An 18,156-nucleotide genomic window follows, 5' to 3' on the forward strand; every position below is an offset into this window, starting at 1 on the left:
AGGAAAGCAGGAAAAGACTAACAGGGCAGGAAGAATCATAAGATGGAATGGTATAAAGTCCTAACACTGCTGTAGGCCAAGTTTTCCAAACAGCCTTTTGGAGATGTTTTTTGTTTTTTGCTTTTCCTTGCTGAGGGCGTGTGTCTCATTTTACAATAGCAGCCAATGGGAAAGCAGGATCACTTCAAAGCTCATTTTACTGACATGTATCTATTCCAATGGTGTGAGGGACGCACTGACAAAGGAAACCAATGAATGTTTCCCCGTAAGGTGACCGATCCAGCCGACAGAGAGGAAATCCGCCCACTCCTCCGGCTCTAGTTTTGCAGGTGGAACCTGAGGAGACTGTGGCCTTAAAAGCTCAGACAAGGTTTTTTTAAAAAATCAAGGGGAGAGGAAAACTAAGACCGAACTTACCTCTGTCATGCGGGGCTTGCGGGAGCTGGATGGCACGAGCCTTCCCGTCTCAGGATGCGGAGCTGTGGCCATGGTGTATGTCTCTTTGCTCACCTTCTGCTTAGACCTCAGGAGGGACAAAGCAGCTTTAGTGGAAACCCCCGGAAGGTTGGGGTTGTACAAACTTATGCACCAACCAGCGTAAACAGAGGACCTCCTATCTGCGTGCTGGATGTGATTTGGCTTAATGTAGTTTAAATAGCACCAACTGACATTAGTGGTTGTGTGGAGGCTGGGGAACTGCAGTACCTTCTTTGAGTCCGTACCTTCTTGAGACTTGGCTGGTTTGGGGGACGTTTCTGACAGAGGAAGCTGGGAGCTGGAAGGTGCCAGTGAAGGGAGGTCAGGTTGTTCCTTGGAATCTTCTTTCTTCACACTCAGAGGGGGCAGCCCTCTTCGGTGAGGTTTGCCAGAGGGCTGTGCATGCTCTTTCGAAGCCTCTGAGCCCAGAGCTGTCACGTGGGGTCGTGTGGGATGAGGAAGGGGAGGAATTTCCTTTGGGTCAGATGGATCTGTGGGCAGGCTGGACAGCAACTCTGGCTCCCTCCTGCCCTGGCCCTGGCTGCCCAAGGGGGGTCTCTCTGGCCTTTTGCCATCCTCAGGGCTGGTAAGCACCACACTGCACGGTTTTACCAGTTCTAGTTTCTCATCTGCCTTGGAAGCCTCCTCTTCCTTCACCCGTTTTTGCTGCTGGGTTTCCATAGTAAGTTCAAGGCTGCCAGCCGGCGAAAGCACACGTTTGCTTCCCCCAACTGTGGAAGAACTCCCCTCCAGGCTCAAGACACTCTCCGAGGACAGGGGAGTGCCTTTTCTGTCGGGTACTGTCACAGGCACTCGCAGGTATGGAGTCTGGAAGCCTCGGCTCAGCTCCTCACTTAGCCCTGCCGGCCCGGGCCCGGCCTCATGCATGTCTGCCCCACACACTGCCGTCCCTTTGCACGAGGGCTCCTTGAACTTGGGAAGAGCTACGGTCGCCGAGCTGCCTTGGGACTGGGTGACCAGGATCTGGGACAGGGTGGTGTACATGGCGCTCCCGTAGGACGGCATGTTGGTCTGAATTCGGACTGGCACAACCAGGGACACCATGGCATCTGGGCAGGCGGGCAGGGCCAGCGGAGGGGCTGACGTGGGCGCAGAGGAGCTGGCTGCGGGAGCCACCGGGGGCAGCTGGATGTCACTGCTGTACTCTGTGCTGGGGGAGAGGCCGGCCGTTCCCGTGGCCAGTGGGGCCGGGCTGGTTTTGATCTGCGGCAGACGGCTTTCCACATCGCCGGGGAGCTGAAGGGCAAACTGGGATTGCAGAGGCAGGTAAAACCCAGGAGAGAGTGCTGAGGAGGACGGGTAGGGCATGGGCAGAAACGAAGGGGGCTGCCGGAAGGGGATGCTGGCCGGGTGAGGCAGGAGCTGGGGTACGTGGAGCTGGCCTGGGTGCAAAACAGTAGGTTGGAGAGGAAGTGGCGGGGCTTGAAATAAAGAGGGAGGAACGGGGGGCATGGAGTAGGGTGAGGAGAGGAGGCTGGACATGGCCTGGGTGGAGAAGAAGTCTGAAGACTGCCCGGGCTCATGCTGCAGGAGGTGCTGGAAGGAGAAGAGGGAGACAGGCGGGGGCAGGCACGGCTTCTCATGCAGGGGGAGCTGGGCACCGGGGCGGGGGAACACCTGCAGGGCTTCTGTGTAGGGCGGCGTGGACCCCAGCGGCGGTCTGTCCTGCACCTGGCTCTTGCCTCCCATGTGCCCACCGTGTGAGGTGGCCGCTGAGGAAATCTGGGGCAGTGAGCTTTTGGCCAAAGTTTTACTGGATGAGGGTTTTGGGTCCTCACTCTCCTGTCTTCCCTTGGGGGTGGCCTCCAGCTCTGTTTCTGGAAACCTGCTCAGAGAGGCCTGTCTCACCAAAAAGCATTTTCTCCTCTCTGGGGGGGCCGCTGGGGCCGCGGGAGCCGCCAGCGCCGGGGCGGCGGGGCCTGCCAGGGACAAGCTGCCGCAGTCGAAGGATTTGCTGCGCCTCTCCGTCATGTGGGCAGCGTGGGAGACGTTGGGGCTCTGCTCGGAGGCGGACCTCCGCATCTCCCGGGCGTGAGGGTGGTGGCTGGGGACGGTCAGCATGTGCGTGCCTGTGGGTTTGGGGCGCGTGTCGGACGAGGGCCCAGGGGCCTCCGCTCTTCCGTGATCATCCCTCTCAAAGGAGGCGGACCGGCTGGACCCGCTCAGAGAGACACTGCTCTCCTGGCTGGGGCTGCGGGACAGAGGCACAGACGACTCGAAGCTGGACTCCCCCGACGACTGGGCCACCTCCGCCAGGCGCAGTCTCTTCTTTTTGGGTGGCAGCTTCTCAGCCGGGAGCTGGGCAAGAGTCTGGCTGCGCTGGGGCCACTGGAACTCCTCTGTCTTCTCGGGCTCCTTAGGGGGCGGCTCGGGCTCTGTGTCCTGCCGGTCGGGCTCCTCGGTCACCAGGATCTCAGGAACCTGAATGTTGGGCTGGCGGACCAGCTTGGGCTGCAGGGAGTGAGCCGGGCGTCCATGCGGGGTGGGTGGGGGCGATGAGAACGGGGCGGGGGCCAGAGACTTGTCTTCCCCCTCCAAGCCGCTGGGCTGCTCCAGAGAATCTGACTTCTCGAAGGAGCTGGTGTGCTGGATGACAGAAATTTCTTTGGACGTTGCTCTCCTCTCCTTTCCTGACTCTGAACTGGGCCCCGGCTTGGGCGTCCTTGGCTGGAAGCCCGAGGGCCCCTCCAGGGAGGGCGCTGATTTACTTGGTTCTGCTGGTGACTTGGCGGACTCTGGGGGAACACTCCGGGCAGCGTCGGACGGCCTGGGGCCTCCGAACTGTGTTTTTGTTGACTCGAAGGCAGGTGGCTCCTCCTCGTCCCCGAGGCTCTTCTCTTTCCTCCTCTTCCTCAGCGGAGTGAGCTCCAAGGTGTTCCCCAGTTTATAGTGCATCATCTGGGACCAGGGCTCATGCTCGGCCTGACTCTTCTCGGCTTCCAGGGACACGTGAGCACCTGCAGACACGGGCTTGGTGATCTGAAGCTCCGAGCAGTAGTATTTCTTGTGGGCTTCGTAGTTGTCCCTTTTCTTGTACCGAGCACCACAGGTGTTACATTCATAGATGACCCCTTTTGTTTTCAAGCCCTTCTTGGTCTTTTTGGTGAGTTCACTTTCCTTGGGTTCCGGCTCCTCTGCGGGTTTGGGGGCCGTGTCCTTGCCACTGGGCCCTGCCTCCTCGGAACAGAACTCCCCTCCCAGAGGGAGTTCAATGGCCGGCTGGCGCTTGAGCGTCCGGGGGTGGGAGGTAAACACTTGGCTGCTGCGGCCCAGGGCTTCGGAGTCGGCGATGTGGTCATCGAAGGAGTAGCTACCGCGGAAAGTGTGGTGGGGGGTGCCGAGCGTGCAGGGCGCAGAAGGCATTGAGTGGCTTCTCAGCAGAGGCACAGGGGGGGTGGTGCTGGGCGGGTGCTGGAGGCTCAGCGGTGATTGTTCGGGCTTGGTCTTCTCGCCATGGGATGGCAGGGGCTCCCGGTAGAGGCTGGATTTGGGCGACTCCATGCTGCTGCGCCGCGACAGCGAGCTCCTCCTGGGCTTCACGCTGTCTATCTCGCTGGTGTCCACCACGGCCTCGTTGATGGTGATGAGCTTGGTGATGTGCTCGATGACCTGCGTCCGGGGCACAGACAAAGGCACCAGGCTGGGCTTGTCTTCGGTGGACAGCGGCAGCAGGGGCTGGGTGGAGGTGGCCGTCAGCATGGCGGCCCGCTGCCCGATCCGCCCGCACTTGCCGAAGATGATCTCGGCGTAGGACCTGGCGCTGGTGTTCGGGGGGCTGGCCTGCTGCTCGGCGCTCTCCGAGCGGGAGAAGTACCCGGACTCGGTACTGCCTTTGCTGCCCGGGCTCAGGAACGCCTGCTCGTCGATCACCTTTTTCCTCTCGCTCAAGCGGAGGGCCAACTTCTGCTTTATGGTGTGGGTGTCTTCAGGTTTATGGCTCAGGGGGTGTTCGGATGAGGGTTCCGCGAACGGGGTGGGGTCCTCGAGCGACTGGGCTGAGCTGGACTGGGACAAGGAACAGCGCTCGTGGCTAGAGCCCTGGCTCCCAGAGCTGTACAGACCGCTGGACAGGAGGGGGTGCTTGGGCCTAGGGGAGAGCTCCGTGTGGTGGGCAGACGTGGTGCCCGTTTCCTCCTCCGAATCGGTGCTTTCTCCCTCGGTGGGCTCCTCAAACTCTTCCCCTGGGATCCTCTCCATCTCCAGCCCCGGGGGGTACATCTCGCTGCCCACTCCCGAGGCCAGGCCGGCTTTGATGCGGTGGGCATGGGACTTCCTGTGCTTGTAGAGGTTACTCTTGGTCTTGAAGGAGAAGCCACAGGGGCCGCAGGGGTAGGGCCTCTCGCCCGTGTGTGAGCGGATGTGTTTCTGGAGCACGCTGGGCTTGGCGCAGGGCCGGCTGCAGTACTGGCAGATGTACTTGCCCGGTTTCTGGGGTTTCCTCTCCTTCTTGTGTGCCTCCTCCGTGGGCTTCACGGGAACCTGGGAGGGACGGGGCACGAAGACTTTGGGGATGCCAGGCAGGTCTTCTGGGGGGATGATGGAGGCATGGGTAGGGAGGAGCTGGCCCTGAGGATGGAGCCCAGGGCTCAGGAAGGAGCTTGAGGGTCCAGGTCTCATGGGGTCGACCAGCTGCCACGTGGACCCCTCCAGGAGGTGCTCAGGTTTGCCAGGCGACATGAATGCTGGTGTCAGAGGGTGCTGCGGAAGCTGCGAGATGTGGACGGAGGCTTCGATGGAGGGCCTCTTGGAGGGCTTCTGCTGCTGGCCTGCTTTCTCCTGAGAGCCTTCCCTAAGGACCGGCGAGGGGCCTGGGAAGGGCTGTGGGGCTAGGAGCTCTTGCACGGGGCCTTCGGGGGCGGCCGCTGTGCTGCTGCCTGGGTACGGTGCACCTGCCGAGACGCTGGCCTGAACAGCCTCTCCTTTGGTCAGCCGCTTCCGGGGACTTCCCTCAGCCTTCTTGGTGCCCTTGACACTTTGTTCAGGATCCATGACCTCCACAGAGACTTCAGATACTATTGAGGGAGGGTCAGGGCAGGCTGCATTTATGGGTAATCCGAGTGTCCCGAGAAGGCGTCTGGCTTTGGCCACATGGGTCAAGAGCGGAGGAGGCCAAACCCAAGACGGCTTTGGGGGTTTTTTGCAAGTGTCACTGGCCGTGAGTGGACTCAGAACAAGTCATCAGGGCTTGAGCTAGTCACTTCGGTGAGGCATGGCCCTTTACTTTGCAGACAGAAAATGCGCCAGCACTTTCTGCCTGAATGTCTGTTGTGGCAGCGTCATGAAGGACGTCAGTGTTGCCATCATGTTGTCTCAGTTGGCAGTGACAAGTGGCCCCCCACGAGTCCCCGGTGTGCTACACGAACTGCTGAAGGCCAGAGACGTCTGTGTGCGTGGCCCAGTCATCCCTGGTCCCGGCACGAGAGGAGCCACGCTGGAGGCCGCAGGAGGCTCTGTCTGCCTCTCCTCCCCTTTAGCCCTGTGTTGGAGATCGACAGCCGTGGAGGGGAGCTCACGGTCTTCTACGTGACAAAAACGTACACACGGAAACACACACAGACACAAAAGAGAAGAGAGAGTTACTGCGACTGGTCCACAGCCTGGGCATCTCTGGCTCTGCGAAAGCCAGTGAGGTCCCTACAAGCTTAACTAGGAAGATGCAAGCAGGACCCACAGCCCTGGCTCCGCATAGCTGGGCACTGCCCACCCCTCCCTCACCCACATTCACAGGGCTGTTGGGTGACTCCAGTTCCCACGGTGCTCCTGGGGACTGCAGCTGTGTGGGGTATCAGGAGCAGTCAGGGACAAGAGGCCCGGGCTCCAGCTTCTGCTCTGTGAGCACCTCTGAGTGGGTTTAGCTCCCTGAGCATCAGTTGCCCAACCTAGAAAATGGATAACAGCAATTCCTGCCTCGACTGCGCCTCGGGGCTGCAGTGGGGTCCCACATGCTAACGGGCATGCACGCCACTGGACAAGGCTGGCTGGCGCAGGAGGAGGTGCTGGCTGGCGCAGGAGGAGGTGCTGGCTGGGTATTCAGGGATGAGCTTTCCAAGGGGTAGGGTGTTCTCGGGTACCATGCTCTCCTGGGCCCTGGATTCTGAAGGTGTCCGGGATGGGCCTTGCTCATGGCTCTTCCTCCTTTGTTAACCCACCTCTCCAGCTGTGTCTCGTGGTGAAGCTAAAGCCATGGACCCGGTCTGGGGAAACTCACAGTCTAACAGAGCCATGACTACCTGATCTGCCAAACAAGAGCTGGGAGGCTTGTTCTGGCAGGTTCTTCCCATTTTGCAGCCTTTCCTTGCCCAGCCAGTGCCCCAGAGATACCCTGGAAGTGGTTCAGAATGGTGGTCCTTTCTACGCTGAGGGGCAAAGTTGTTCTGGGGGGATCTCCAAGTGTGCACATCCTCCCGGAGCCCACCGGAAGTCAGGCAGTCTAGGCTCCTCAGGCTCCAAGTGCTTCTCAGGGTCCCTGTCCCCAGCAGCATGGGCAGCATTTCAAAGCCAGTTGAGACAGAAGTCTGGGCTCCAGTCTCAATGTTCCACCTTTCTTCCCAGTGGAGAAAACCGAGGACCGCAGCGGGAAGGGGGTCTGCTAAGGAAGCATGTTCCTAAGGGGCAGGGCAGGCACCAGACCCAGGTTCCTGTGGCTGGAGACCATTCCCCAGCCCCTCGCAGGTGACGGTCCCCTGGGTGAGGGCCTGAGTGCATGCCCGGTGCCTCCCCAGCCTTCTTCCCTCTCCCGTGAGCATGCTCCGCCCTCAGCACCCTGACGTCAGGCTCCCTTCCTGCCCTTGCCCTGCTTTCCATGAGATATTTCCTGATACAGACTGGAAGGTGCGCTCTTTGCACTTTCACAGGGTGTTGAGAAAGTCAACAAGTCCGAGAGACTCGAGTGATTGTCTCACAAATGGCAGGGCCTCAGACGTAATGACATGCCACGGAGGGGCAGGCGGTTCAACCTATCAGCTAAACGTTATACACTATAAATTTATTCCTTTTGTGTTCCCTTTCCACCTTTGTTCTACAAAGAATTCAAGAGAACTATCGCAAAATTGTATATTTATTTGAAAAATGACAAGCTATAAATAAATATAACTGCAAATAAGAATGACAAATCAGAACACAGGGAAATGTAAATGAGGCAGGAAGTCAGGGCTGGAGGGACAGCAAGAACACTGGGATACCAACCATAAGGGCTCACAGTGTTTCTCTAGCTCAGCTATACAATTATATTGGAGCTTCCCAGCAGCTGAGGGGAACAGAGAGCTGTGGTCCATTACAGAGTCCTTCCAAGGTAGAGATGAAGAAATATCTCAGTTCCTTGCAGGAAGCAAAGGATTGCTTGAGAAGAACTTACTCGTGTGGTGCAGGGGGCAGAGGATGATGTATGTGATCACCTGTCTCTCCAAATGACATTCCTCCCACAAATGCAGGGCCCAGTGTTTGTCACGGAAGGTCACAACCCAGCAAAGGCTATTCTTTGAGCCATCGAAGCCCTCCTTTGACTCAGGCAGAGAAGGCATCCTCCCAAAGCAGGGCCAGCGTAGGCACGGCAGGGAAACCTCACTTCGTCAGATAACCATCAGCAGGGGGACCAGGGAAGGTATCATTCAATCTGGGGCATGCTCGAGAGTGAAAGAGGCATTACCAGGATTATGGAGGAGCAACAAGAATAAATCAGGGCTGTCCCAGGCAAATTGGGACAAATGGTTACCTTTATAATCAATACCTTGGGACCCAAACCAGGCACAAGCGTTCACTCTGGATATCGGGTATAAACTTTTGATCTTGCTATTGAGGACTGACATTACACTGTGGCCTCCTAATGGATTCTTAGAGATCGGTTATCTAGGCCAGTCCTCTCACTTGACAGATGAGGAGACTGAAGCCTAGAAGGATGATGTGATTTTGCCTAAAAATTGCACAGCTGCAGTGGCAGAGCCAGACTGTCCTATGCCTCTGGCCAGGGTTTGTCTCCTGCCCCAGTGAGTCAACGCCCTCTCTGACGGCAGTGGTACAGTGGGCGCTGCAGCCTGTGGCTCTCTGCTCTGTGGGAGTGCTGGCTTGGCCCCGGGGACACGGCTACATCTCCAATGAGGAGTGTCAGCAGGTGTCTGGGGGGTTAATAGCAAAGGAGGCCTGCTGGACAGGAGAAATGGGGAGCCTGGCTCATGGTGGGGAGTCCATCATGGTGGCATTGTACCAGGCCTTGATTATCCAGACTAAGGTGGGTGGAATGCCGAGTCACCTAAAAGTCAGACAAGGCAGGCGTCATCTGGAGTGTGGACAGAGCACTGTTCTCCAGGCTGGTCTGGGACTCTGGGGCCTGGCTGCGCCTGTGTGGGGACAGGCCTGCAGGGACTGTGCATGGGTGATAAAGGGTCACCTATACTTACTATTTCTATTGACCCTTTCATGCAAGGATGTCAAAGCACCTCCCTGCCCATAATGTTAGCTAGAAGTAAGCTTTGTTTATTCTGATGGATGGGTGGGACCCTGCCACGTGACTAGGTGGTAAATTAACAGCCTGAGTGGGGGTCAGTTGGCCAAGGAGGGCCCTACACTGTCCAGTCTCGCAGTTGTCCCTTCACTGAACCACCAGGCTCCCTAGGGGCAGGTTGGGAAATGCGTGCCAGTGGCTGGGGTTTGGGACAATTCCCAAGCCAGGTGGGAGTGGTGGGTGGATGATGGAAACAGTCAGGAGACTATTGTATCATCAGGTGACTCACTGGGCCAGCACCACGTGCCTAGGGTCAACATCCGGCCTATACCTGTGAGTTGGCCTGGGCTCCCTGGGGAGGGCCTCCCTGCCTGCCCACTCTGAGAGAGGTGCAACCAGTACCACTGGTCCCCCAGGTTATGGAGTCAGCGAAGCCTGGGGGGCAGAAAGCCCACCCCTTTGATCTGCAGGGAAGGTGCCTGAGCCACGGTGGTAAATGACTAGCCCAGGGCCACAGGGGTCCTCAGACTCCTTAGTCAGTGCTCTCAGCTGCCCTGCTCTACACCTCACGACAGGTCTGAGGTTCTTAAAACAAGAGGAGTGTGGTGCAGGGGGTGGGGGGACACCTGGGACTGTGGGTGCAGATGTGGATCAAAACTCCAGGAACTAGGAGGGCCTCGGCCTCGGAGTGGATCACAATTCAGGTCGGCATAAGCATTTTCTCACTTAACTCTTCAACTGCTCTAGAAGGGCGGTTTCTAATCACTGACCACACTAAGAAAAAGACTCTTTTCTACCTTCTGTGCTTCTGGGGGTATGTGTCAAGTTTAATGTGAACTGGAAGTAACAGAAAAACCTGTTTTTCCAGAGACTTGGTAAGGGTGCCTGTAAAAGCCACCAGTGACATGAGGTCAGAGGTAGAGGGTTTCCCTGCCAGGGCCCAGGGGCTGGGCCAGCCGGGGCCTGAGCCGCAGACCACAGGGGGATAGACGTCCTCTGCTGGTGGTGGGACAAGGGCCATGGGGCCCACGCTGTCTGCCACCGAGGCCACGACACTCAGAGCTCTGGCTCAGAAACCAGCTTAGAGCCATGAGGAAAGTCTGGCCTCCAGAGCCAGATTGAGGGTTTAGGAAAATCTGAGCTTCGAGAGCCAGTTAGCTGACATCAGACAACTCAGCTCCCACTTCTGGAAGCTTCCACAGGGCTAGCTGTTAAGACAGCCCAACAGAAAAGAGAACAGGGTGCTGGGGCTGCAGCCACGAAGGCCTCAGGGGAGTGAGAAGAGATGGAAGAGCCAACAGGGCCCAGGCAAGGTGGCCCGAAGCTTTGAAATCAAACAAGAAAGCAACTTCCACATCCCAGGCATTGGGACAGCACGGCCAGAGCCCAGAGTGGGTCCTGCGGAGGCTCTGCCGGAGGAGCGATGGGAGGCAGGCTCTGTCGGGAGGACGGCTCCCCCATCTGGGCAGGAGGCCAGCTCGAATCTGCCTTGGGCTCTAGACTCAGCAGCTTGGCCCACCAGCCGAGCTAGATGAGACTGAGGCAAGATGGGGACAGGGGCCAGATGCCCAGGGTCTATTCAGGCAATCGAACTCCAAATTCGTGCGGCTTGATAAAATTCTTTGCTTGTAATTTAGTTACACACACACACAAACATATGCCTGCATGCAAGCTAGTATGCTAAAACCTGGTCAAAATTTTACTGATGGTAATAAAACATACTGATCTTAAAAACACTAGGAAAGCAGGCTTCCTCTTCACTTTAAAAGCTGAAACCTAATGCAAAAGGCTGCAGGTAACAACACAGACTAGGGTTTAGGCCTGAAGGACAAGACGGGGACCTGCTATGAAAAGCATCCTGTCCCTGAGGCCACACACACACACACACACACACACACGGCACCACCACACAATGACTCCCAAGGTGGCTTTGCAACTCTTGTGTGAATACTGTCTCTGCGTCCCCTAACCAGAAATTCTTGGAACCTCTCTCGTCTCCAGTCTCCCCACCTGTAAAATGGGGACAATTGAAGTACCACATGTCTGGCTGTTTCTGCTTCCCATGTCTCCTCTGTGCCCATTCTAGCGGCTCTGGTCCAGACCAGCAGATTTGTCTAGACCAGAAGTTCCAAAGACTGGCTACAGAACAGAAAGCCTGGGGAGCTTTTTCCTTCTTTACGTTTATAAACAATGAAAATGCACTTGAGCAATTTTAAGCCATTGTAGAATTGTACTATCTCCTGCGTCCCCCTGCCCCCTACATGCCCTCTTCGCAGAAGCCACAGTTAGTTTCACGTGTTCTTCCCCATGCCCTAGGGCATTTTGAGGAAACTACCTCCTGATTTGCTTCTTTAACCTTATGTGTGGACATCTAGGTTCACTCTTTCTAAGGGCAGCTAGTATCCCATTAGGGGCTACATTCACGTTCAGCCAGTCCTTTATGGAAGCATATGAAGGTTGTTTTCAGCTTCTTCTATTCCAGGAAACGCTACAGAGAACATGCTCTGCATACTAGTGTGATTGTATCCACAGGATGAATTCCAAGAAGGGGAAATGCTCAGCCCCAGGGAGTGTGCCATGAAGCTTTTGATAGGTACTGACAAATAGCTCCTCCAAAAGCACAAATTTACACTCCAATTCTGCGTGAGAACTGTTTCTCCAAACTTTATTTTTCTACCCGGAATATAACCAATGTCTTTAATACTTACTAACATGAAATCACTGCACTAGCCTCCCGCTGCTGCTGGCACAAACGGCCACAGAATTAGTGGGTCAAAACAGCACATTTTAGTATCATACTTTTTTTTTTTTTTTTTTTTTTTTAAGATTTATTTATTTATTTTTAGAGAGGGAAGGGAGGGAGATAGAGAGAGAGAAACATCAATGTGTGGTTGCTGAGGGTTATGGCCTGCAACCCAGGCATGTACCCTGGCTGGGAAGTATCATACATTTCTAGGGGCCAGAAGTCTGAAATGGGTCTCACTGGGCTAAATCGAGGTGGGGCCATGTACCTTTCTGGAGGCTCCAGTGGTGAATCCCTTTCCTCACCTTTCCAACTTCTAGCGGCTGCCTGCCGTCCTCGGCTTGTGGTGCTCCCCAGCTTCTAAGCCAGCAGCCCCCTGCCACATCCTTCCCACAGCGAACGACACTAACATCCACCACACTGCCTCCCTCTTTCACTTATAAAAGCTCTGGTGATGATGTTGGGCTCTCCTGGATAATCCAGGATAACCTCCCCGTCTCCGGATCCTTAATCTAGTCACAGCTACAGAGTCCCTTTTGTCACGAAAGACAACATATTCACAAGGTTTCAGGGATTAGAATGTGGACCTCTTTGGGGCCATTATTCTGCCAACCACAGTGGCATCTTATTATGTAAAAATCTGTATTTCTTGATCTCTACAGAGGCTTAGAACTTTACATGAACGTATTAATTATTTCATCCAGACAATTATTTTTTATATTTTTTGCTTATGTTTCTAATGAACAATATTTTTCTTATTTGTTTGTATAAGCTCTTTGATATTGGGGGTATTGATCCTTTACGCAGGGTGGGGCAAAAGCAGGTTAACAGTTGTAAGTACATGAAACACCGAGGTTATTCTTATACTGTTACTTATCAATTATTGCATTATATTAACAACTGTAAACCTACTTTTGCCTCACCCTGTATGTAAACTGCAAATATTTCGACCTCTTTATTATTAGTATTTAACTTTGCTAAAGAGAAAAATTTTGTTTCCATGTGGTCAATGAAACGAAAAGTCAATCTTCCCTTTATGACTTTTAGGTTCCACGTCCAAGATTATTTTTTAGGATGTCACCGAATTTTCTTCCAGTTCCTTTATGGTTTATTTATCTCCTTCCATCCTTTTGCCCCACCCCCCCCGCCCACCCACTCCTCTGCCATTCCGTCCCTCCCTTTCAGTCACCATCTTGACTCCATCTGGCATTTACCTTTGCTTAAGGAGTGAGGTAAAGATAAAGCTTGATTTTTTTCCCAGTATAGCTGGCCAGTTGTTCTAGTATCCTTATTGAATAGTCCACCATCACCCCACCAAAATTCCCTGGGTGTCTTCTAAAAACACAGGTTCTAGCCCCATTCTAGATCCACTGAAACAAATATGTGGGAAAAGGGCCCCAGAATCTACATTTTCACAAAATTCCCCATGGAGATCCAGCCTATGCTTGTCTACAGCCTGGCATTTGCAGAAACTGATGACAGTCTTCTGCCTTGCCTCTAGGTTCCCAAGCTTCCCCCGCCTTACTCCACCCCACTCCGCCATTCCTTGTGGCAAGAGAAACCTCTTCAACAGCCAACCTCACCAGACTTCTCCCTCTGTTAAGAACTCTAATGGCTCCCCACTGCAGGGAGAGTCAACCAATGGCATTTCAGCCCCAGTATAATCAGCCTTCCCAGCCTCCTCGCCCGCCCTGCACTTTTACATCAAACCTAACAGACATGCTCTGGTCACTCTGTGTTTACACATCGCTGTTCCCTAGGGATGGGCAGAGAGAGGAGTCTGGAGGCTAATTCCATAAAAGAGTCAGGGAATGCTTTCCAGAGGAAGATGTGTTTGAGCTGGTCCTTGAAAGATGGGGAAAACGATGATAGATTTGGAAGAAAGGGATTCTAGTCTAGATGGGAGGTACAACCTGTGCAGAACACGGGAGACTAGAATGTGTCCACAGGGGGCGTTGAGTTGTCTGCCTTTCCCTCAGCCTGAGCTTTGGGGCTCCTGAGCCCATTTGTCTTAGCGTGGGTCCCACATTTTGCTAGGGTGGGTTCGGGCATAGTCAAAGATTTCTACATGTTCCCTTGTAGGCACTATGACAAGAAAAAGTCCCAAACAAAAAGTCGTACCAAACAGATCTAACAGCTGGGGTCAATACCAATCTTCAGAAAGTAAGTGGAAGGCAAAATATGGCCCCGTGTGGTGGCCAGGGGTGTGCTACTGGGCTGGGTCAGGCTTTTGGGGTGACCAGCCCCTCACATCCTCTGGCCTGGATTCAATCATGGAAAATAGGCCTCCCTAGGGTCTGATGGATTGCCTATATTGGGAAGAAGTTTTCTGCCAACCCTGAGAAGCCTGAGATATCTGGTGTGGGTCAGGTCTGTGAGTTCACCAGTTCATGAGCACCTTCCTGGCAAACCGGTCTCCTGGAATGGGCAGAGACTGGGCCTTATTCAACTTTGGATTTGCAATGCCTGGCACTGACCCCAGCACTGAGTCAAGTGCTGAAAATATTTTAAAAATGCTAAATGAGCATCTACCATGTACCCAAACTATACTAAACATTCACATATTAATGCTCATACATGTCCCCTTTTTGCAGATGAAAAGACTGAAGCTCAAAGAGGTGAGGCTAATTGCTTCAGATGATACAAGAAAGGGTAGAGGTCAGATATGAACCCCAAGTGCCGGCCACTGTCTAGAAAGGCCCCAAGAGTGCTGACCCTAGCCAGAATGGCCCAGAAAGATTGTGCCTTTCTTCCCAGCACCCTCGCTTCTCCAGGAAGTCTTCCCAGTTAACTATATCCATCTCCACTTGCACCAGAGTCTCCCCCTCATGCACAAATCACTCAGCATGACCTTGCTCAGAACTGAGTTTTTTGATAAATGCTTCTCCCCACCGCCAGTGAGTGGTGGATTAGTCACTGTCTGGGAGGCTCTCAAATCACTTCCCTTGGGTGACTGTGGTTTCTGCCTTCCTACTTTTCCTTCTTCTCCTTCCCAACCCTAAGACCTAGCCAGGGCTTAGAATTTCTACACACTGGTCAAAAAGCAAATTCTATTCATAGCAAAGAGAGAGCTAGGCAATACCAAGTCAGTTCTATCTGGCTAGTGTTTGTCTTCCTGTTAGAGAGCCCAGGGACTAAGGTGGAACTGACATTCCCAGGGAGGACAAGGGTTCCACTGACACCCCTGAGGAAAGCAGGAGCATCTTTCCCAGTCAAGACTAGGCAATAATGCAGCCAGAACTCCACGCTGCTAGACCTTTGGAAGCCCAGACGTAGCCCTGATTGTCTGTAGTCATGATAACTCAGTCAAAGATGGTTCAAACCAATGTCCTGCATCTTGTCCAAACAACTGAACTCTTAGTATGTGTTGGGGCTGTTCTTAGTGTTTACACAATAACTCTATCAGGCAGGGATGATGGTCATCCTCATTTTACTGATGAGGAAACCAAAGCACACAATCACACAGCTGGCAACGGCAGAGCAGGAACCTGGACCCGGGCCATCAGAGGACCTCTGCAGCACAGAGCCTCAGGGCAGCTGGGGCCATGCCGGCCTTGCAGACAGGACCAGATTTAAATCACAGTCCTGACACTTTGGGTAACCAAACCTTGTTCCTAGCAGCCTGCCTTCCCATTATGTGGCTGGTCTCATTAAGAGCTTTTTTTTTTCTCTCACCTAGAAAAGTATTGACAGTGTTTGTCTTGTTCCCATTGATACAGAAAATGAACTGAGATCAGGGACTGCAGTCTCGACTCAACAAGGGTCCAATGAAACCCAGACACTTGTAGTTTACTAATCTACTGAATTATCTATTGTTACAAATCTAGTTACCTATGCACCTACCCATCTCATATTTATCATATCCCCCTGGTTGCAGTAAAGATTAAAGAGAGCTTCCGGACACCCTGGAGAACTTGGCAAGCGTCTGAACTTAACCCGTTTAATCTTAAATGGTCTAGGAATTACCTGCGGGTGAAAGAGCTCAGGAAAGAACAAAGCCTGAAACGAGAGTTGGACGGGGCCAGGCGACTTGTCTCTGGCCATTTGCACTCTGCCAGTCTCACATCAGTGTCGCCTAAGACAGACCTGCACTCCACATTTGTCACCGTGACCTGTTCTCTCATCAGTTCCTTTGATGACATTTTGTTTCTGCACAAATGACCTTGGTATAGAAGGCATTCCTGCCTATAGGCTTCCTAGGTAGTTAAGGCTCCTCAGTCTACTATGAAGGGAAATACACAGAACACACTATAACACACACACATGCACACTCACTATAGAATAAACTATATAAGGACTAACGACCAGGGAGACTAGGTGGTACATATAGTGCATTCAAAAAAGTAAACAATGACAACAGTAGGGATTGCCTGTGGGCTCTACCATTCTTACCCACGTGGCAGGATGGACACAACTGTACTTGTAGTGCTACAGCAGTTACCATGATCACTTTGAAGTCCACCTCACTCAATCCTCAAGCATCACGTGGACCTTCCTGATGCCAGGCCAACAACAGGAAAACAGAAAAATTATAGACCTTACTGTAAAGTGGACCATGTAGTACCAACACAAGGAGAGATAAAACAACAGCAACAATGGAAACAACAGAGTAAGGAAACAGACTACCACACACATAGTCAGCTGATTTATAACTAAGGTGTTGCCACATTTGGTGGAGAAATGATAATCTTTTCAATAACTAGTGCTGAAGCAATTAGTTATCCATAAGGAAAAAAACAAAGTAGGCTTCTACCTCACACCATACACAAATATTAATGTGAAATGGATGATTGGCCTCAATATAAAAGATTAAACAATAAAACTTGCAGAAGAAAACACAACAATATCGACTCACGAGCTTGGATCCAGCGAAGATTTCTTACCTAGTTCACAAAAAGCGTAATCACCTAACTACAAAGGAGAGAATTGATAAATAGTGAAATAAAAGAGTCTGCTCACCAGAAAAGACCAGTAAGAGAATGAAAAGGCAAACCACGGACTAGAAGAAGACGTTTGCGTACATGTCTGACAAAGGACTCATCCAGCATATTAAATATCCCTAAAAATGAATTTTAAAAAGGCAGACAACCTAATTAACTTTTGGCCAAATTTAACTCAAAATGGATACAGCCTAAACATAAGAGCCAAAACTATAAAACTCTGAGAAGAAAACATGGGAGAAAAGCCTCCTGACAACACTGGTTTAGCAATCGATGGCTTAGATCTGACACTGAAAGCGCAGGCAACCAGAGGAAAAGCAGATGCACTGGATTTCATCAAAATGTAGCAATTTGTCCTTCTGATCAAAGGACAGAATGAAAAAGGGGGAAAAGGCAACCTTCAGAACAGGAGAAAATATTTGCAAGTCGAATGTGTGATAAGGAGTTAATATCCAAAATACAAAAAGAACTCCTACAACTCAAAAACCAAAACCAAACAACCAGGTTAAAAAATGATAAAAGGACTCGAATAGACATTCTCCAGAGAAGATATGAAAATGGCCAACAAACACAGGAAATGGTGCTCAATATCATTATTCATTAAGGAAATGCAAATCAAAACCATGAGAGATACCCCCTCATGTGCTCTGGGAGGGCTACTCCCGACGGCAACCCCAGGAAGCAAGTGCTGGGGAGAACGTGGAGACGTCGGAGCTGCGGCATGCTGCTGGCGGGAGTGCAAAACAGTGCAGCCTCCACGGAAAACAGGATGGTGGTTTCTTAGCAAAATTAAACATAGAATTACCATGCAATCCAGCAATTTTACTTCTGGGTATAAAAGTATGGAAGGTGGAGCCTCACCGAGGTATTTGTACTCCGTGCTCCTAGCGGCATTAGTCACAATAGCCAAAAAGCCGGAAGCAAACCAAATGTTCACTGATGAGATGAATAAATCAACCAAACGTGGAATACACATGCAATGGAATATCATCTGGCTTTAAGAAAAGGAAAACATTCAGACACATTCTACCATGGGGATCAACCTTTAGGACATCATACTAAGTGAAATCGGCAAGTCACAGAACGACAAATACTATATGATTCCAATTACAGGTACCTATAGAATAGTCAAACTCAGAACAAAAAGAAAGAATGGTGGTTTCCGGGGGGGGTGCGGGGAGGGAAGAGGGGAGTGGTCATTTAATGTGTGTAGAGTTTCCGTTTTGCAAGATGAAAAGAGTTTTGGAGGTTCATTCACATGGCAGAAGAGTGTGAAAACAACACTGCTGAACTTAGAAATGGTTAAGATGGTAAATTATGTATTATGTGTATTTTACCACAATTTTTAAAAACGACAAAAGATTTGAATAAGTATTTTTAAAAAGATGCGATATAAATGGTCCAGAAGCATATGGAAAGGTGCTCAACATTATTACTCGGCAGGAAAACACAAACCGAACCCACCATGCATCCACCCGAGTGGCGCAGATGAAACACGCATGATGACACCGCATGCTGGCAAGGAAGTGGGGCGACTG

General features: G+C 52.3%; 1 protein-coding gene across 3 annotated transcripts in view; it reads right to left on the reverse strand.

The window, feature by feature from the left end:
- The window catches only part of HIVEP3 (HIVEP zinc finger 3), a 424,903-nt gene that overhangs the window by 43,430 nt on the left and 363,317 nt on the right, over window positions 1–18,156 (reverse strand). For all 3 annotated transcript variants that reach the window (XM_036025860.1, XM_036025861.1, XM_028513009.2), the window contains one exon: window positions 418–6,017. In XM_036025860.1, coding sequence (XP_035881753.1) covers window positions 418–5,487 — 5,070 coding nt within the window. In that variant the 5' untranslated portion in view covers window positions 5,488–6,017. The remainder of the gene's footprint in view (window positions 1–417; window positions 6,018–18,156) is intronic.

This window comes from Phyllostomus discolor, chromosome 5, assembly GCF_004126475.2.
Source record: "Phyllostomus discolor isolate MPI-MPIP mPhyDis1 chromosome 5, mPhyDis1.pri.v3, whole genome shotgun sequence".
In the NCBI taxonomy this organism is placed as follows: Eukaryota; Metazoa; Chordata; class Mammalia; order Chiroptera; family Phyllostomidae; genus Phyllostomus; species Phyllostomus discolor.